Here is a 16,461-nt window from a genome sequence, read left to right on the forward strand (position 1 = left end):
ATTTTGTGCTTGCCGCTTACTTTCTATCAGGCATCCCAAATGCATTCACTGCATCTGATGGAAATTCTCCTGTTTTTCTACAGTGCAGTGACCAACAGGGACGGGGAGAGAGGAGGCGTGATTTAATTCTGAGCGGTTTATGTTCCCCTCTGTGGGCGAATCTGGCCACCTCCCAGGCACGGAGTTTTTGTTTCTCTTGCTCCTCTGCAGAGCCAGCAGGAGGTGGATATGTTGCTCACACACGGCCCGCCCCAGCCCAGCCCCTCGGGCCTCCCCGCCAGGGTGCTGCTGGAGCTGCCCACCGAGAGCCACGGACCTGGCTACAGACACGCCCTGCGGGTTGGACTGGACGGCAGACAGGTGTGCAGCTCTGCGGGTGGGGCCTCCAGGAGCTGGGGAATCTTGGGGGTTGTAGGGACAGCCCAGCCCAAGGCCCGGCCTCAGTTGTCCACGCCGACAGGTGTCCGAGGAGCTGACGTTCACTCGGCGGCCAGAGCGCATCTCCCTGGACTACACCCTCGAGCACAACATCCCCGTGCTGCGGACACTGTGGGTGGAGGACAAGCTGGGCCTGCAGGTCAGCCTCGGCGAGCGCCAGTGGTAATGGAAATCCATGCATGCCTGCGTTCATTCGTTCATTCAACAAACATTCTTGGAAGTATGGTGGAGTCAAGGGGGTGGTGGAATAAGGTTCAGACTTCCTCGGAGCCTCAGTCTCCTCCTCTGGAAACTGGGGATAACGCTCCTTTCCCTAGCCCAACCACACCCCTGGGATGGTTGCACATTCTCCTTTTCCAGAGCCTCCCTGCAGACCCAGTGCTTGTCCTTGACCCCCTTTTTAGCCTTCTCCACACGCTCTGTCCCTGGACGGGCTGCACCAGCGTCTCACTTGGGTGTCATCCATTCGGTGAAGCTCCCCAATTGCTCCCTCCCCTGGGCCCCAGACCTGCAGATCTGTCTGCTTGTGTATCCCCACTTGGAGGCCTGGTGGGCACCCGGCTTGCCCACCCCCGCCCCCTGCCCCCCCTTTTTCCCCTTCCCCCCCCCCCCCCCCGGCCCCGCCACCCAGCAGCACAGGCAAAACCCTCGGTGTTCTCCTCCATCTGTTTCACTCACACACACCAGAGCCCGCCTTCAGCGATGCTTCTGGTGCACCCTCCCAGATGAACCCGGAGCCCGACCCCTTCTCCCCACCTCCAGCTTTGTCACCTGCTCCAGGCCACCTGAGGTCACACGTGGGGTCCAGTCACCTAGCTGGGCCCCCTCCTTCCACCCCTGCCTCCTTGGGTCTCCACCCAGAGCCCTTCCACATCCATTTGAGTTCCTCAGACACCAGCCTGGCCCCAGAAAGCCTCGTGCAGGGATCTGGTCCTGTGCCCCTCTCTGAGCTCACCCCCCGGGACTCCCCCTTGCTGACTCTCCTCCGGCTCGCTGCCTCCTGTACTCAGACTCGCCAGATGCTTCTTCCCTTCGATGCCCACCGCCCGCTCCTGGCCTCCCCGGGTCTTTGCACACGTGTCCTTCCTCCGGCCTTCCCTGAAGAGACCTGCCCTGGTCCGTGTCACCCCTGCCCTAACCCTCTGTAAAGAAGAGGCCTTTGTTTCTCCTCTGCCGCTCAGAGCACTTCTGGGACCAGACAGATGGGGACCCCCCCCTCCAACCCACCCACAACCAATTTGCTGGCCCCCCCTTCCCTGCACGTGGATGTGTTCAGCCCACCCCAGAGCCGCGGAGCGCCACAGTTGAGGGATTTTCATAGAGGCTTCATCCCATGAGCATGGTGGATCGTTAACTCACTCTGCAGCCCCCTCCTCCCCTCCCTGAGGTTGGGAGCCGGGGCTGAAGGCTCCAATTTCTCACCAGGGCTTGGTCTTTCTGGGGAGCCCCCGAGAGTCACCTCAGTAGAACAAAAGGCGCTTGTCTCGCCCAGGAAATTCTAAAGGATTTAGGAGCTCCATGTAGGATGCTCCTCTCTCCCGCTCACTGGGGAGCTCGCAAGGGTGGGATCTCTGTGTCAGGAACGGGGGTCACAGACCAAGTATGGGCAGGATCTGGGGACAGAGACGTATATAGCTACGCCTGTGTATTTCTTAAAATCTCCCACCCTCCCTGATCGCTTTCTCTTTTCCATCATCTTCCCATCACTGGGCCCACGATGCCTTTTGCCTTGTCCTGGTCTTGTCCCCACCCCCCCACCCCCCCACCCCCCCAGCCCCCCGCCGCCCACTGCAGTGCTGTGGGTCTCTGGGAGCCAGAGCTGGGCCGGTCTGGCTTCCTCTGCACCGGGCGAGCCACCCTCTCCCGCATGTCATTCCAGGCCTCTGTGGATGTTCCCAGCAGCGGCTCCAGCTTTGAGCATTCTGGACGCATCTTGGCAGGGCCCACGTCCCTGAACTACTCCGTGAGCTGTTATCACCGTGCTGGGCACCTGCAGCTTGCTGGCTGGAGTGAGCACAACAGCGTGAGCCTGTTGCAGGCCGGGCTCCCGGGCAAGGCCCGCCTGAACGCCAAGCTGCAGACACACGGTAAGGCGCCCAGGGCACTGCCCCAGGACTGGAGGGCTAGCCCACCCCCCACGCCGGAGCCTGCTCGCCCGTCTCAGGACATCCTTGCCCTTGAAGGCCTGATTCCTGGGGCAGCCTGTATTCCTTGCCTAAGCTCGCCAAAGATGTAGAATCTCTAACAGTCTTGGAGGCCAGGTGTCTGCAGGGCCATGCTCCTGCCGAAGACTCTATGGGGAGAATCCTTCCTTGCCTCTTCCCAGTCCCGGAGGCCCCAGCTGATCCTTGGCTTGTGGCCACATCCCTCTGATCTCTGCCTCTGTGTCTGTCTGTCTTCTCTTCTTATAAGGTCCCCAGTCACTGGATAAGGGCCGTCCCTACTTCAGCAAGGCCGCATCTCAACCTGATCTCTGAGGGAGATCAGGGATCTCCCATCAGGGATCTCTGAGGGAAATGAGGGACCCCATTTCCGAATAAGGTCACATTCATAGGTACTAGCAGTTACAATTTTTAGGGATAAACAGTGTAACCTCTAATGGAGTGGGAAGGTAATGAGAGCCAGCGTTGATGGAGGGCTTACTGCATACGAGGCAAGGTCTCCATCCACAGGAGCTCAGTGAAACTGTTCAGCCATCCATTCACACCAAGGGAAGGTCAAAGCCCGTAGTGGGGCCTCTGAGCCCTCAGGATCTCAGGATCCACACCCTCAGTTCTCTGACCCCATCTTCTAGCCCCTGCTCATTTCACTCCTTGCTAGTCTTCAAACACATCAGGCTGGCTCCTGCCTCAGGACCTTTGCACAGGCTGTTCCCCTATACATGCTTGCCTCAATCCCTCGCCGCCTTCAGGTATTTTTCGAATGTCATCTTCTCAGTGAGGTCTTCCCCTCCCACCCTATTTATTGGTACCCCCACACCCCTTGGGCTCCCCCCATCCCTGTTCCTGGCTTGGTCGCTCTAACACACAATATGACTTTACTTACTCGGTACCTTCATTTCTCATTACCTGTCTTCTGCCCACCCCATACTAGAATGTACACTCCACAAGGACAGGGATGATTTTTGCCTGTTTGTACAGTGGAGTATAGTAGGTATTCAATTAAACATCTGTTGAATGAACTCATGAATATGAGGTACGGGTTAGTAACTGTCCCCATTCTGCAGGGGAGGGATGGAAGCTCAGAGAGGTTGAGCCACTTGTCCCAGGACACACAGCCATTGAAGGATGAGATCAGGACCTGAATCCAGGCAGTATGATTCCAGAGTCACCCTCTGACCCTGGTGTGGAATGCAGAGATCAGGACCTCTGGGGGAATCCCTTGTCACTTGGATCATCTCCTGGCCTCAGACTTTTCCATCCTTGGCCTTCAGACCCCTGAGAGCTGAGTGGGAACCTGGATCAGCCAGGGGGACTGACTTTACAGACTGCTCTGAGGAAGGGCTTATTGGGGACATGATGGGTAAATGATGGGTGGGTAAAGGATGACCCAGTTCCTGGGCCCTGAGAGGTCTGGTGTGGTCACCTGCAGCCAGGGAGATGTCTCACTTCCATACTGCTGCCCATGGTTGGCTGTCCCAACCCCTTGGGGGGCATTTTCTTGGTGTCCTTGACAGTCTGAAACATCCCCAGGCATGGAGACTGGAGGGCCCCCTCAATGTGTGTCCCCTCCTCCTCGGGCCCCACGCACAGCAGGTGCATGTGGTTGAACACCGCCCAGGAAAGGAAGGAGAACATTTCCTGGGATGTGTGTGCCCGATGGGCAGGTGTTCGCAGACGTGTTATCTCTATTCACCTAGGCAGCGTCACTCAAGGTGGGCAGGCTGTGCCCACTTTATTGATGAGGAAATCGAGGCTTAGACCACCACCTGCCCCGTTGGGCCCAGATGGCAGGTGATGGTGCTGGGCCAGGTGTAATGGTCCGGAGCTGTGAGCTCTTCCCCTCCCCCCCCCCCCCAGGGAACCTGGCCTCTGACACAGGCTAGGCTTCACCTCTTTACCCTGGAGAACTGTTTCCTACTGTGGCAGGGGGGATTTAAGTCCAAAAATAAGAAGAACAAATCTCCTAGAATCACCTTTCCCAGAGGGTTTTTACCTGTCCGCCACATGGAGGTGTGGTCCAGCTGGGTGGCAGGGCCCTGGAGGTTCCCCAGTGGGCGGGATGGGTGGCGAACCTCCAGCCTGGGCCAGGTGGGCTCCAGGTCAGTATTATTTGATATCGTTCAGATGTTTGATAAATCTGGAGAGAAGTATTCATTTGTCTGTTTCCTCCCTGCGGTGTGTCCAGAGCTGTGACAAGTGCTGGGAACAGGGCAGGGAACAGACTAAAGGCCCTGCCCTCACGGGGCTGACCGTCCCTGGGGAGGGAGAAGGAAGGGTCGGGAGGTACTTGAGGTGGGCACTCAGAGGTGTCACCTCAGCAGCAACCCTGGGAAGAGGAGGTGGCCAGGGCAGGATCTTCGAGGGGGATGCTGCCTGACCGATGAAGTCCCAGGGGCTCAGAGAAGGGAACACCTTGCCTGGCGTTGATCACACATGCTCAGGGAGGTGAACCGAGTCCCCAGCAGCCTCTGCCCTTCTCTGCCCCTAGAGACCCAGACCCGGGCCAGCGTGGCCCTCCACGGAGGGGATGGTGGTGTCGGCGTGGACGTGGCAGGCCTGGTGTCCTGGCCGACAAATGGCTCCCTGGAGCTGGTGGTGAACGCCAGCCACACGGCCCCTGCTCTCCAGAGGCTGGGCCTGCCCTTGACCAGCCAGGTGAGGAGTGGGTGGGCCCCCCAGGCCAAGCTGGGCTCCCCGCTAATTCCGTCCACTCCATCCAGTTCCCCAGCATGCCGGGACCTACTATGAGCATGACGGACAGATGCTCCCGCGCTGTGACTCTCCAGCACTTTACAGTTTGTAAAGGCTGTTGGTGATGCTAACGGCTATCAGCATTGTTTGCCGAGCCATCTCTGTAGTCCCAGCTGCGGGGTGTCGGCACTGGCCTCCTCCGGCCCGGGTTCCAGCTCCCCGCCCTGCGTGCTCGCCGCCCTCCTGCTCTTCCACTCGGGCCAAAGCCCATCCTTTGTTGGTGGAGCCCCTACTCCGTGCTCAGTGCCGACCTGGGGGCTTTCTGTGCCCTGATTCATTTCCTCCTCCTAACACCCTGCGAGGGGCAGGCGGCCTAGCTCTTAGGAATGCCAGCTCTGGACATCAGATCCCAGCTCTGACTCCTGCGTGCTGTGTGGCCTCGGGCAGATTCCTTAGCCTCTCTGCGCCCTCAGTCTCCTCACAAAATGGGGCTGATAACTGTACCGATAACACGGGGTTTGGGAGGATGGAGAGCATTCACACTGTGAATGCACTCGGGGTGGTGCCTGGTGGAGCAGATGCTTTTTCACTGTCTGTGGGTCACACGTGAGCACACGTGTCACCGGCCCAAGGTCACGTAGCAAGGAGGCAGCAAAAGGGACTCAGGCTGGTACCCGGGCCCTCTCCCACAGTGCCCTCCCACCTCCGAGAAGAGCAATCTGCTGTGGCCCCCTGAATGGGGCCGGGCCCTGGTCACTGTCACTTGGTGCAAGTTCGCCTAGTCAGGACACCTTCTGGAAGCTTCATTCACAACCTCTTGTTTCAGGTTACCAGCACTGCCCTGCCCACACTCCACTCTGCCGTGAGGAGAGGCCATTCCCAGGGGCCCAGTCACCCCTCACGCAGCGAGTCCTTGTCACTGTCCCCACGACCCAGCAGGCCCGTTTCCCGCTCTCCCTGACCTCTAAACCCCCTTTTCCTAGCCTCGGCCCAGTGGTGGGGCGATGTGGGGGAGCTCATTCTTTGCTGATGTCTGGGGTGTGGGTCTGGTGGGGTGCAATCCGCACTGCCGGGAGGGAGCTGCAGAGTGGGGCCTGGGAGGGTCCTCGGGCCCCTCGCACTCCTCACACCTCACAGCCTGCTCCTTCCTCAGCTCGTGTTCCAGAAGCTCTGGGCAGAGGAACAGATGTGCTCTTCCCTACGGCTGACCTGTGATTCTCAAGCCAGCCTGGTCCTCGACATGTGTGGCCAGAGCCAGGCGCTCCGGTGAGGGGTTTTCTGCAGCTCTGGGGGCCCCCTCCCCCCGAGGAGAGAGGGGTGGGTGAGGGAGACATCAGCGGAGCCCCTGCTGTGCACTGACCTCCAACCCCCAGCCCCCTACCCACAGCCCCACTGCACAGATGTGGGAAGGAAGGTGCAGAGAAACAAAGTAACTCGCCCAAGGTGACACAGCTAGTGAAGTAACCTTGACCTTTGGGGACAGGACCTGGACGAGCAGTTCTTGGTCTGGCAAATGAAATGTATCCTAGGCCTCAAATACAAATTAATAAGGGGTACAACCCAGGCCTCAGGCCCTCTCTCTTCTTCCAGCAAAGAGCTGCGGGTCTCCGGCCGGCACCACCTCCCCATCCTCCTGGGCCGCTGCCCCAGCCGAGCCTCAGCCTCAGCCAAGGTAACTGTGCCCGGCGGCCCCTGAGCCCTAACTGGTTCCAGATGCCCCGCCCCTGAGCCCTAACCGGTTCCAGATGCCCCGCCCCTGAGCCCTAACTGGTTCCAGATGCCCCGCCCCCCCGAGGCTGGCGGGGGGCCATGCGGGCCAGGCCCCGCCTCGGAGCGCTCACGCGTCCCCATCCGTGCGCAGGCCCCGCTGGGCTGCCCTCGGAAACCCCTGGCTCGGGCTTTCTCAGACATCCCCAGGCTTACATTCCTGGGCCAGGCCCGCAGCCCCCAACAGGGCCTATGTGACCCCGGGGAGCGGGGGAGGCCGGCCCGCCCAGTGCCTGGCGCCTGGCACCGCCTCACCCGGCCTGGCATGCTCCCAGCAGCCGGATCACATGGCACAGCCCTTTGAGCCGAACCAGCGCTGCCTCCGGGTGCCCCAGCTTCTGCCCACAGCCCAGGGTCTCTGCATGTCTTCCCGCCCTTGTCGGCAAATCCTCTCCCCACCTGGAACCCCCAGACAGCCCCGCGTCATGCATCTGGCCTGCATGTAGCGCTTGGGGGTCCTGGGTTGGGGGTAGACAGCAGGCCCAGGCTGGCTCTGCCCCCCTTCCGCCCGTACCATGACCTGTTTCCCCGTCTGCCCCTCTTCCTCAAAATCAGGAATGCCCAGCCCCCGGCCCAGGGCCCAGCACATAGTAGGTGCTCAGTGAAAGATGTTGACTAACGAATGAGTGACTGTTAGATTTGCCAGCTAGTTGCTTGGTTATCCTACTAGCCACGCAGTTTTGTTAACGGCCCTCCCTGCCCAGGCCTAGACTGCCTCTGTTCACAGAGCACCCACCGTGTGCCAGGCCCTGCCCTAGCACGTCCCCACACGATTCTAGTGTTCCCCAACCTCTGCTACCGACTGCACATTCGGGGGTCTCTTCATTTCCCCCCAGTCTTTATTTTGAATAGGTTCCAACCTATAGAAAAGTTATTTTAGGACAGTGAACATTCCCCAGTTGTTAATAACCTGCCACAACTTTCTCTCCATACTTATGTGTCATATGTATTTCTATATTCACACATGTGCACAGGTACATTTTCTTTATCATTAAGAGATGATATGGACATGTTTCTGGACAACATACCTCTTTACTCCTAAATATTTCAGCGAGGGGCGCCTGGGTGGCTCAGTCGGTTGGGCGACTGCCTTCGGCTCAGGTCATGATCCCAGGGTCCCGGGATCGAGTCCCGCGTCGGGCTCCCTGCTCGGCGGGGAGTCTGCTTCTCCCTCTGACCCTCTCCCCTCTCGTGTTCTCACTCTCATTCTCTCTCTCTCTCTCTCTCTCTCTCTCAAATAAGTGAAATATGTTAAAAAAAAACCAAAAAACAAAAAAACTTCAGTGAGTGTTTCTGATGACAAGGCTATTTTCTTATACAATGTAGCATAATTTCAAAATTCAGGAAATTTAACATGGTGTAGTCATACTGTTATTTAATATATCGTCCATAATAAAATTTCCCAGTTGCCCCAATAATGTTCTTTCAAGCTGAATTTTTTGTTTTTTTTCAGTTTGTTTTAAACCCAGGACACATTCCAGGATCACCCAGAATACTTAGTTGCCCTATATCTTAAGTGACTTAATCTAGAACAGAGGTCTGCAAACTTGTACTCATAAAGAGCCAGATGGTAAATATTTTAGTCTTTAAACCCAATATGATCTCTGTTCTAACTGCTCAGTGCTGCCACTGTAACAAAAAAGCAGCCATAGATAGTATGTAACTAAATGGGCATGGCTGTGTTACAATAAAACTTTATTTACAAAATCAAGTGGTGGGCCGAATTTGGGCTAAAGCAGACCCTTGATTGAGAAATTCTTCTCCCACCCTGTACCTATTTTCCCCCCAATATTTCATTATTAAACTTTTTAGACCCTGGAAAATTAATAAAACAATTTTATAGTGAACATCCACATACCCACTGCCTTGGTTTTCTCACTCCTATTCAACTCCACTTGCTTTATGAGAGCTCTCCGTCCATCTGTATATTTGACGCATTTCAAAGTAAGTTGCAGATGTTGATATGCTTTTCCCTAAGCATCTCACTGTCTTTAACCACCTTTTTAAAAAAAGATTTATTTATTTGAGAGAGAGAGAGAGAGAGAGTGTGTGTGTGTGTGTGTGCACGCGTGCGCACGTGCACATGAGCGCACGTGTGCAGGGAGGAGGGGCAGAGGGAGAGGGAGAATCTCAAGCGGACTTCATGCTGAGCACAGAGCCTGATATGGGGCTTGATCTCACAACTCTGAGATCATGACCTGAGCCAAAATCAAGAGTCACTTAACCGATTCTGCCATCCAGGTGTCCCTGTCCTTCCACCTTTAAGAAGAAGTCATATATTGACAATTTTGAAATGTCCAGGCAATTATTTTGCAAAAATTCTCCATTTGGATTTGTCAGACTCTTTGTTCAAGATTCAGGTTGAACGTTTTGACTGAGGTCAAACTAATCTGCGGAGCTCTTTAAAAATGTCAGTTTCTCCATCCTGTTCCCAGAGGTTCTGTTACAAGCTGTAGTAGATAGAGACCCAGAATCTTTATGCGTAGCTGGTGCCCTAAGTGATTCTGTTACATAGCTAGTCTGGAAGATAGCACATTATTTCATACAATTTTCACATCAACACATCAATAAAGTGTCATCATCCCAATTTATCAGGTTGGAAAGCAGAGACTCAGGTGGTTAAGGTGCTAGCCAGAGGTCATCCATCCCATGTGACAGAGAGCCAAATGGGCATCTGTTTGATGGCCCAACCTGCGCTTTGTTCCTTGCACTAGACTGCCCCCTGCTGTCCACTATGGTAATGCAACTGGAATTCTTGCCTAATGGCCCCAGGCCCTTAGCCGTCTTTGAGTCAGTGTGACAGCATGAAGGAGGGGGGGGGGGGAGGTGGCTGTCATGGGCACACCTGATGGCCTAAATCGAGGCTCAGGACCCTCGTTTCACCAGATTTCAAACCGTCCAGGAACTCGTGGATGTCTGGGGCCAGAGCCTACAGCCTGGAGCCAGGATCTATTGGAATATTCCATCAGAGACCAAAGAGAAAATCTCTCACCTGCTCTTCTTCTGACCCAGCTACAGTACTCGGAGCATGAGGCCGAGAGCATGATTTTCTTGGCGGTGGAGGAGCATCATTTCCACGTGGGCACCAGGCTGGTGACTGCAAAGGCCAGTGTCACCAACATCATCAAGCTGGAACAGACCTTCCCCCAGGTGCATGGAGGGTGGCCAGGGGGAGCTGGGGGTGGGGATGGGGGGGCGGCGGTTCCGGGAGAAAAGGGGGATTTGTGAGGGGCTGTGAAGTGGGTGAAGTGTACTGAAATGGATTCTCAGCTGCTCTCAGTGTCCCTCCCTCCCTCTCTAACCCCCCCCCCACATTATTTGCTGAGCCCCTACTAGGGCCCAGGGCAGGCACCACTTGAGGAGCTGAGGATATTGCCTGGGACAGGACTGAGGGGTCCTTCCTCTCATCTGGTGGGGAGAAAATCATGCAGATAAATAAGAGAACATTCCAGATGGAATGTATCCAGATGGATACATTCTAGAGAGAAAAGAAAATGGGGTCATAGGAGTGGGTGTGTGATTGGGGAGCTCTTTAGGTGGCCAGGAAGGCCTCACAAAAAAGGTGACATCTGAGCTAGCCACGGATGACAAGCAAGCGTTGGCCATTTGAAAATCTGGTGAAAGGGCATTGCAGGCTGAGGGAACATCACGTGCAAAGGGCCTGGGGCAGGAACGAGTTGGCCTGTTTGAGGCATGGCCACTGGGCTAGAGCAGAGCGGGTGAGTTGGAGATCATGGGGGTCCGCTCATAGGGCAGGACAAGCCACAGGGAGGAGTTTGGATTTAGTTCTCTGAAATTGGAAGCCTTTTGAGGACACGATCCGAATGATGATTTCGGATCCCTCCAGCTGCTATATGGGGAGTGACCTACAGGGGGCAGCAGAAACACCAGTGAGGAAGCCCCTGGGCTTAGCAGAGCAAGAAATAATGGTGTCTTGCGTCAAGGTGGGGCAGTAAGACATTCAAGAGTAAATTCCCCCCTCCTCCCAGCAAGTCCCCCTGCAGGGCCCTTGAGCTACCCTCCAATGGGGGCACCCACCTAACGGGGAGAGTCTCCTTCTCCGAGGCTTTGCGCAGGCCGTTCCTTCTGCCTAGAATGCCCTTCCGTGCGTTGCCCACCGACTTCTTTCTCTGTGTTCCTTTGCCTCTTGAGTATCTTTCATGCTACACTTGTCCCCTTGTTCCATCATTTTTTGTCTCCGTGATGTCTCCCCATCCACCAGGGGCCCCTGAAGGGCCACGACCCGTCTTGGTAATCTCTGTATCCCGTCGCTCAGCCCTGGGTCTGGATCCTAATGCCTGCTCAGTACGTGTTTGAGAAACCCTACTCCCGACCACAGCAGCTCCCATGGGGCACTGCCCACAGGTCAGCCCTGGGCAGACACACCCTCGCATTGTCTCAGAGATTGGCGCTGTTCTCCCCGTAGGTATAGTATAGACGTATAGAGGGGGGAGCCTGAGCTCAGAGAAGTTAGGAAACCGTCCTGAGGCCACACAGCTTGGAAGCGGAGCTGAGAGGTGGTGATCTTTTCACAGGGCCACGCCTGTGCCCCACGCCCTCCCTCACACTGGGGAGCCTTTGGCTTTATGACTTGCCGATGTATCTGACAGCCCAGTAAACCATTTGTGCCCCACAGATGTTCCCTGTCTTTCCTCTTCTGAAAGTGCCTCTTCTTTCCTACCCCAAGTGGGAGCCAGGGCCGGGTTCCCCAGTGACCCAGAACTGTCTTTCTCTTCCAGTTCAGCATCCTTCCTAGGGAGCTGGTCCTGCAGACCTTGTACGAGAGAGCCCGTGGGACCCACACCCTGCACCAGACAGTTTTGTGGGATGACCAGGAGGCGGTCCTCAACGGGAGCCTCTCCGAGCCCTTCCCCAGGCCCGCTGGGAACCTCAGCCTCCAGGGTGAGTGTCCGAGGAGAGGTCAGTGGTGGGGGTGGCCTGTGGGCTCAGTGGACCATCTTTGAACAACTGCTTATCCCAGGCGCTGTTCCAGGCCCTGGGGGTCCATCCAGAAGTAAGATGGCTCCAGGTCCCTGCCCTCAGGGGGAGAGGCAGTGAGCAGGGATGTGAACATGAAGAAAATCACATCAGAGTGTTTCTGAGAGTGGGAAGGGTTCAACTGAGGGGTGCGGGGCTCCTTTAGGTGGGGTAGGCGAGGAAGGCGTGTCTGAGGAGGTAACGTCCACGCTGAGCCGTGAACGATGAGAAAGAACTGGCTGCGGCGGGGACCTGAGGAGGGGCATCGCAGGCAAAAACAAAAGCAGGTGCAAAGGCCCTGAGGTGGGACAAGGCTGGGGTGGTAGAACCACAGCAGCGAGGCCACTGTGGCCGGAGTGCCCTGAAGGGGGGTTGAGGAGAGGAGACAGGCGGGAGGGCTGAGGGACCCGGGTCACACAGCATCCCGGTCCCCCAGCCGGGAGTTAGGGCTATCCTGAGTGTGAGAAGACAGGAAGTGCATTAGATGGGGCAACCCCAAGCTGTCCCGGGGGTTTCAGAGCAGAGGCCGACGGTCGGCAGGGGCGGTGAGTGCCGTCCCCCGGCAGCCCCACGGACTGCACCCGTGTCCCCTGAGGCCATCCAGGAAACAGGTGGCCGTGAGAGGGGCTGTGCCATCCCAAGGACTGTCAGTTTCTGTATGGTGAGTCCCCTTTACACAGAGCAGAGGCTGTCCTGCTGTCTGCCACGTGGGAGACACAGTGCAGACCCCGCTCCCAGGGGCACGGCTTGCTGGGTGGTCGGATGGCATTCCCCCTACAAGGCAGAGGAAACGTGTGGCCCCTCAGCACGCCAGGGCAGGGAGCCTGTGCATGCACGGGGTTCGTGGGGGAGGGGCGCTGAGCAGCCCGAGGACCCCACTTTGTGGTTACAGAGCATGGGAGTTTTGGGGGGTCAGAGGGTGGAAGGAATGAGGGTTACAGCGCTGAGGGTGAGGTGCAGGAAGGTGGGTCAGTGTTCCCTGGGCCGATGATCCCGTGGCACCTCGAGACGCAGCTGGTGTCACCGTCTCTGGGTGCAGCTCCCAGGAGCCTGCGTAGGGACAAGTGGGACCCCTTCCAGAGAGTTCCGAGTCACCGAGGGGGCCCTTGTCTACCGGGGAGTCTCAGCTGGACTCCTGCCCAGGGATCCGGGAAGACGGGATCAACTGGTGGCCTCAGGACCTGGGGTCAGGCAAAGCACGAGGTCAGGGCAGCTGGACTCTGCGTAGGGGACAAGGTAGGGGACCCTGGAGGCACAGAGACTGTCCGCTGTGAGGTCTCAGCTGTGGGGATACCACCTGTTTCACAATCTGGGACAGAGGGAGAGCGGATGGCAGCTGAGTGTGGCCTGGGTGGGTGAGGGGCAGTCACCGGGGCACCGGGCACCCGCAGCGTGAGGCAGGTCACAGCGGTGCAAGACGCTGGCTGGGAGGCGGACTGGGCCGCTTTTACTGTGTGACGAACGTCCGGGAACTCAGGGGCTTGTGGGGTACGTGCTGCTGCTCGCGCCTGGGCTGTCCGGCTCGTTCCGGGGCCCGCCGCCTGCAGCCTGGCTTCACTCCCTCGGTGGCTGGGCGGGGGTCCCTAGAGGGCGGGCGGGCCTGCGGAGGCCTCTTCAGGCCTGCCCTGGGAGCCGGGGGCCTCACCCTCACCACATTGCTCTTAGCAAGTCCCAGGCCAGCCCGGGTTCAGGGGCCACGGGCACAGATTCCGCCTCCTGACGCAGGAGGCGCAGAGTCTCCTTGAGGAGGTGGGGAATGGAGACTTGGGGCTTTCACGGGGACAGCGCGGGGACCGCGCTGAGTGGTGTGGTGGCCGAGTGAGGGCAGAGCTCCTGAATTTTGTGCAGACGACCCGAGCAGGTGGCTGTGTCCGCTGAGATCCCCCTGAGCCCTCGAGCTCCCCTCACGTGTCCGCGCCCCCCTGTACCCCCGCCCAGCAGAGCTCAGCCACCCGCTGTCCCCGCCGTGGCGCGGCAGCCTCCGCCTGTCCTGCAAGCACTCACCACGGGAACACCGGGGCGACCTGGCCGTGGGCTGGGATGGCAAGGACCAGGTAGGTGTCAGGGCCGGAAGGAGGCCCCGGGAACTCCACCGAGCCGGGAGCCTCAGCGGGGCCGGCCCGGCGGGTCCCCGTCCCCAGGAGACGGTGGGGGGGGGGGCAGAATCGGGTCCCGGCAGCACCTGAGCCACAACAGGAATGCCTCTGGCTGACACCTGCGGAGGGCACCTCAGCCCCGCTTTCACATGATGAAATCGAAGCCCAGAGAGGTACAGCGACTCGCCCGGAGTCACAGAGCTTAGTGGAAAGCAGGGCTGGTGTTCTAACCTATGAAGGCCTCCAGCCCTCTGTCCTCAGTCCCGTCTGTCATACACTATCCCTGTCTGCTCCCCTCCAAGCCTCGACATTGCCCTCTGCAGAAGGGGCTGCGTCTCTCCAAGCTCCTCCCCCCCGCCCAGTGCTGGGCCTGTGTGCTCAGAGCCCGCTGCCCTCACGCCCTTGCCCTGGAAGGCGTCTGCGCAGGGTGGGGAGGGGGCTGCCCTGTGGGCGAGGCCTCCGGCTCAGCCTGTCCCCCTCCCCAGGTGGTGGTCTTGTCCTCTCTGCAGCTGGGGAAGGGCAGGCTGGCCGCCCGCCTGGCCCTGGCTCACCCCTTCAACCTCTCCTGGTGGCACATCGAGGTCAGAGGCCTGGCTGAGGGCAGGGGTGGCCAGCAGAGCGGGCAGGTGAGTGGAGAGCATCTGAGGTGCCCACAGTGGGGGCGTCTGGGGGTTGGGGAGCTGCATGGCTGAGCCCACAGCCCACGACCTGGGTACCGCGTGCAGGGGAAGAAGGTTCTGCTTGTCCCCCGTTGGGAAGGACTCTAACAGAGTCACAGATTCCTGAAGTTTGCACCCTGAAGGGTCCTTCAGTCATTCATTCCTTCATCGATACCTTATTAAGCACCTACTGCATGTCAGGCCGTGTTCGAAGCACACAGGCCTGCATCTAAAGAGCTCACACTTTGGCAGGGCAAGAGCTTACGCACATGTCCGACTCCTCATTTATACACTGGTCCGTTGAGTCGGGAGCTGCAGCGGGTCCACGCAGGGCAGCTGGGCTCCTCGACTAGCCGGGTGGCCTCGGGTCGCTCCTGGACCCTCCCTGAGCCTCAATGTCCTCAGCCGGGAAATGGAAGCCAGTAGGCCCGTGTGTGTCAAGAGCAGACCATCTGTGCCAGGCCAAACAGAGAGCCTGTCTAAAATTCAAGCCAACGAATGAAGGAAAAATGGAGAGTTGTGATAAGCCCCGCGAGGAAAGCAGAAAGGAGGCGGAGACAGAGGCGAATCAGATGCGGTGGTCAGGGAGGGCCTCCTGGGGGAAGTGGCTTGTCCCCTGAGGACCTCCAGATGAGCGGGAGCCAGCTCATGACAAGCTGGAGGAATAGCATCCCGGGGGTGGGGGGGAAGGAAGGAAGAGCATGTGCAAAGGCCCTGAGGTAGGAACAGGCTGGCGAGCTTCAGGAAGAGGTGGGGCAGGCACCAGGGAGAGGAGATCAGCTGAGGGCCCCTGCCTACGTCGGCTCGGGCTGCCGTCACAGAACACTGCGGCTGTGTGGCTAGCTGCCTTTCGTTGCTTAAAACAAAAACACATATTCCTCCCCTTTCTAGAGGCTAGAAGTCCGAGATGAAGGCGCCGGCCTGTCCGGTTCTGGCGAGCGCTCTCTTGCTGGCTCTCAGTCTCCTGCGTCCTCACCTGCCGGGGAGAGAGTTCCCTGGGGTCTCTTCTCAAAGGGGCGCTAATCGCATCTTGAGGCCCACCCCATGACCTCATCGACACCTAGTCCCCTCCTGTCAGCCCTGCCTCCTAATACCATCCCTGGGGAGGAGGGCTTCTACAGCACAACAGGGGCATGGGCCGCAAGGTTCAGTCCCCAGCAGCCCCAGAGACCCTGAGTGAACGGCGCGGATTTCCTTCTGGCTTTGGAGACCGCAAGGCTTGGGTATTGGGAATGAGGCATCTTCCATCTAAATGCTTCCGGTCTCCCAGGCTGGGTGTGGCTCTGAGCACCTGCAGACGCGGGCAGGAGGGAAGACAGGGTCTCCAGCTCCCCTCCTTCGTCCCCTACAGTGGGGGGCTCCACCCTCCCCACTCTACCCCTCCCACTCCCTTCTCCATCCCCAGCACGCACACAGATGGAGAGCATCAGCCTCCCCTCTGGCCCTCCCCTCCACCACCCTCCGTCTCCTTGCAGGTCCAGTTGGCCTGGGACAGAGGGCAACCCGTGACCTTGCACCTCACCTGGACCAACAGGTCCTCGGAGTTCAATACCATCTGGGATGGCTGCCTGGCCGCCTCCCCGGGGCAGGTATGCGCTGGTGGGACTGCCAAGCCAAGCACGGGGCTCTCCCTAACTCTGGGCCCCTGTGCTGGCTCCCCCAAGTCCCACA

General features: G+C 58.4%; 1 protein-coding gene across 1 annotated transcript in view; it reads left to right on the plus strand.

Moving 5' to 3' along the window:
- LOC112811463 (uncharacterized) overlaps positions 1-16,461 on the plus strand; it is a 142,873-nt gene that overhangs the window by 96,464 nt on the left and 29,948 nt on the right. The window contains exons 47-57 of the mRNA XM_073900261.1: positions 211-360; positions 461-577; positions 2,318-2,525; positions 5,089-5,255; positions 6,445-6,557; positions 6,882-6,963; positions 10,071-10,208; positions 11,798-11,960; positions 13,977-14,089; positions 14,617-14,757; positions 16,266-16,379. Of these exons, the coding sequence (XP_073756362.1) occupies positions 211-360; positions 461-577; positions 2,318-2,525; positions 5,089-5,255; positions 6,445-6,557; positions 6,882-6,963; positions 10,071-10,208; positions 11,798-11,960; positions 13,977-14,089; positions 14,617-14,757; positions 16,266-16,379 (1,506 nt within the window). The remainder of the gene's footprint in view (positions 1-210; positions 361-460; positions 578-2,317; positions 2,526-5,088; positions 5,256-6,444; positions 6,558-6,881; positions 6,964-10,070; positions 10,209-11,797; positions 11,961-13,976; positions 14,090-14,616; positions 14,758-16,265; positions 16,380-16,461) is intronic.

This window comes from Callorhinus ursinus, unplaced genomic scaffold, assembly GCF_003265705.2.
Source record: "Callorhinus ursinus isolate GAN/ISIS: 27379988/994484 unplaced genomic scaffold, GSC_fseal_2.0 scaffold13, whole genome shotgun sequence".
Taxonomy (NCBI): Eukaryota; Metazoa; Chordata; class Mammalia; order Carnivora; family Otariidae; genus Callorhinus; species Callorhinus ursinus.